At 49.8% G+C, this 2,389-nt stretch overlaps 1 protein-coding gene across 1 annotated transcript, besides 2 other annotated features; it reads right to left on the bottom strand.

The window, feature by feature from the left end:
- Window positions 1-2,389: a sequence feature (areas not merged during assembly with more than two copies in the genome that could not be assigned to a particular haplotype).
- On the bottom strand, window positions 577-1,803 carry Tc00.1047053509095.10 (mucin-associated surface protein (MASP), putative; the record flags this gene model as incomplete). The annotated part of the gene is made up of 1 exon (XM_797608.1): window positions 577-1,803. The coding sequence occupies one exon, from the start codon at window positions 1,801-1,803 to the stop codon at window positions 577-579; it is 1,227 nt and encodes a 408-aa protein (XP_802701.1).
- Window positions 2,035-2,055: a sequence feature (AT_rich).

The raw sequence follows: 2,389 nt of genomic DNA on the forward strand, positions 1-2,389 counted from the left end.
GCAGATTGACGTGGATCAACGGACGCATGGCGTATGTCAAAAAAAAAAAAAAAAACAGTAGCGTCACAGGGAGAGAAGAGGGTAACACTCTCCCAACAAGAAAGAAACAGTATAATAATACACAAAAGACAATTTCAAACGTCCGCAGTAAACGCATGCCAAAAATAAATAAAAAACTGGAATGGGTGCACTCAACCACAAAACAATGAAAAGCAAAACAAAAAGCCGAAGCGTAGGACGACCAGCGCACACACTCTCATTGCTCCCGTAAAGCAAAACACACACACAGGGAGAGAGAGAGAGAGGGGTCGCCCACTCAATGCAATAAAAACAAAACAGAAACAATTACGGTGCTCCGCCCATGCAGCCAGGCAGGACGGCAGCGGTGCGTGTCGTGCAAAAAAGAGAGCACCAACGGGCCTGCATGGGTGTGCATGCAATATATACAATGGGCACATTATGTGTGTGCTTCGTGGGGTGAGGTGAGGGCGAGAGTCCATGCAAGGGGACACACACAGAGAGTGGGTGAAAGACGAGTGTGTGTGCGGGCGGTGCACGGCTCTCTCTCCCTCACTCTCACGCGGCCACCACCGCAGCAGCAGCCGCACACGCAACAACAAGAAGAAGCAAAAGAGGGGAGGTGGTGTTGGAGACCGCGGTGCCGCCGTCACTGTTGCCAGGTGTCACCGTATGATTTGTTTTGGCATCGGCAAGTCTTTCTGTTGTTTGTGGTGCTGCCACACTGGCTGTAAGAGTATCGTTGGTATTAACAGCTGCGGGGTCGTTGTGTGTTCCTTTTGTGTCAGGCCGTTGAGCATCATTGCCGTTCTTATCCGCATTTCTCTGAACATCACCACTGCCAATTGTAGGGATGGATGATGCTGTTGTGTCTGCTGGATGGCCGTTGGCTGTATTCTTCATCAAATCCGATGGGACCCTCTCTTTACTGTGTTGCTCTGCCTCATCATCCTTTGAAGGAGTTTTAGGTGCTTTATAGTCCGTTGCGGTTTCTGACGTTGTCGTCTTTCCAATTGTTGGTGTTGGAGTCTGCGTGTCTGTTGTTGCTGCTTGTGGATTTCCCTCTCCTGATGATAATTCCGTTGTTGATGCTTTTGACGACGGTGGCGGTACTGGTGTTGTTGGTTGTAATTGTGGTGTTGTTTTCAATGGCGGCGTTGGTTCTTTTGGTTGGTCGCTGAAACGGTCTCCCGTATCCACAGCACTCCGCAGTTTCTCGCGTTCAGTATTATCCTCACCAGTAACTCGAATTTCTGGTCTATCTTGTGTATTAGAAAGGCTTTCTTCTGCAATGGGCATTGGCTCCCCCGGTACTTCCACTTTGGGCAATACGGACGCCGCAGGATCGGTTGGTTCTAAATGCTGAACGGCTCGCTGAGATTCCATGTTTTGGGTGGATGACCCACCGCTGGGGGTCGTTGGAGCAACACCACCAGCAGGGGGACCAGATTGAATGACAAGAGCAGCACCGTCACTTTCACCAGGCATGGCGGTGCCAACAACTGCACCTGAAGTTGAAATTGAATCATCCTCTTCCCTAAGAGGAACATCATCCTCACTAGCTTCAGCCTTTATAGCAGGAATAGGCAGTGCTGACCGTAAGGGCGGCGTAAGCGCAGCTTTATCACATCCGCTGGGCATATGGTACCAACTAGCACCCAACGCTCCCGACGCCATGCAGCCACCCAGTGCGTTGTTCTCGAATTCTCTCGCATAAACCCATCCGGCACCGCACCACAGCACGCAGAGGGCACACACCAGCAGCACACGGCCGGTCATCATCATCACTCCTGTCACTTGCGTGCAGCCTTCAGCACAAAATAACTCCCCGTCAACGCAGAGCAGAAGTAAGCAGAGAAAAAAGTAACACAGCCAAAGTAACAAACAGCAGCAGGAGCAGCACGCACGTCGAGGCAGAGGAAATCAGTACAATTGCAGAACTTGCACACCGCCCTGCAAACCAGAAGTTAAGCAATAAAAACAAGAAAAGAGTCGAGTGTCCGGCAGGAATCCCGGAATAAATAAATAAAATTTATTCGGCAGGACGTTTATTTCATGCGCCAAGCGGCAAAATAAGAGCATGTGTTTGTGTATACATATATTGCCTCCATTGAATAAATTTAAAAGAGATCTTGCTGTTCCACCAGCCCACACAACATCCTTCACACTTCATTGCGGCATCCGGCCTGTTCCTCCAATCCTCCTTTCGTGCAGTCCGTGGGACGCACAGCAATGAGGCCGGCACCGCGTGTGGGCAACAAAAAAACAAAACAAAGAGGAGAAACACGTCACTCATGACAGTGTGCAGCAACCGACCATTAAATAAAGGAACAGCAAGGATACGTATCATTCCAGGAAAACAACAAAACCA

Source organism: Trypanosoma cruzi, genomic scaffold (assembly GCF_000209065.1).
Source record: "Trypanosoma cruzi strain CL Brener 1047053517145 genomic scaffold, whole genome shotgun sequence".
Lineage (NCBI taxonomy): Eukaryota > Euglenozoa > Kinetoplastea > Trypanosomatida > Trypanosomatidae > Trypanosoma > Trypanosoma cruzi.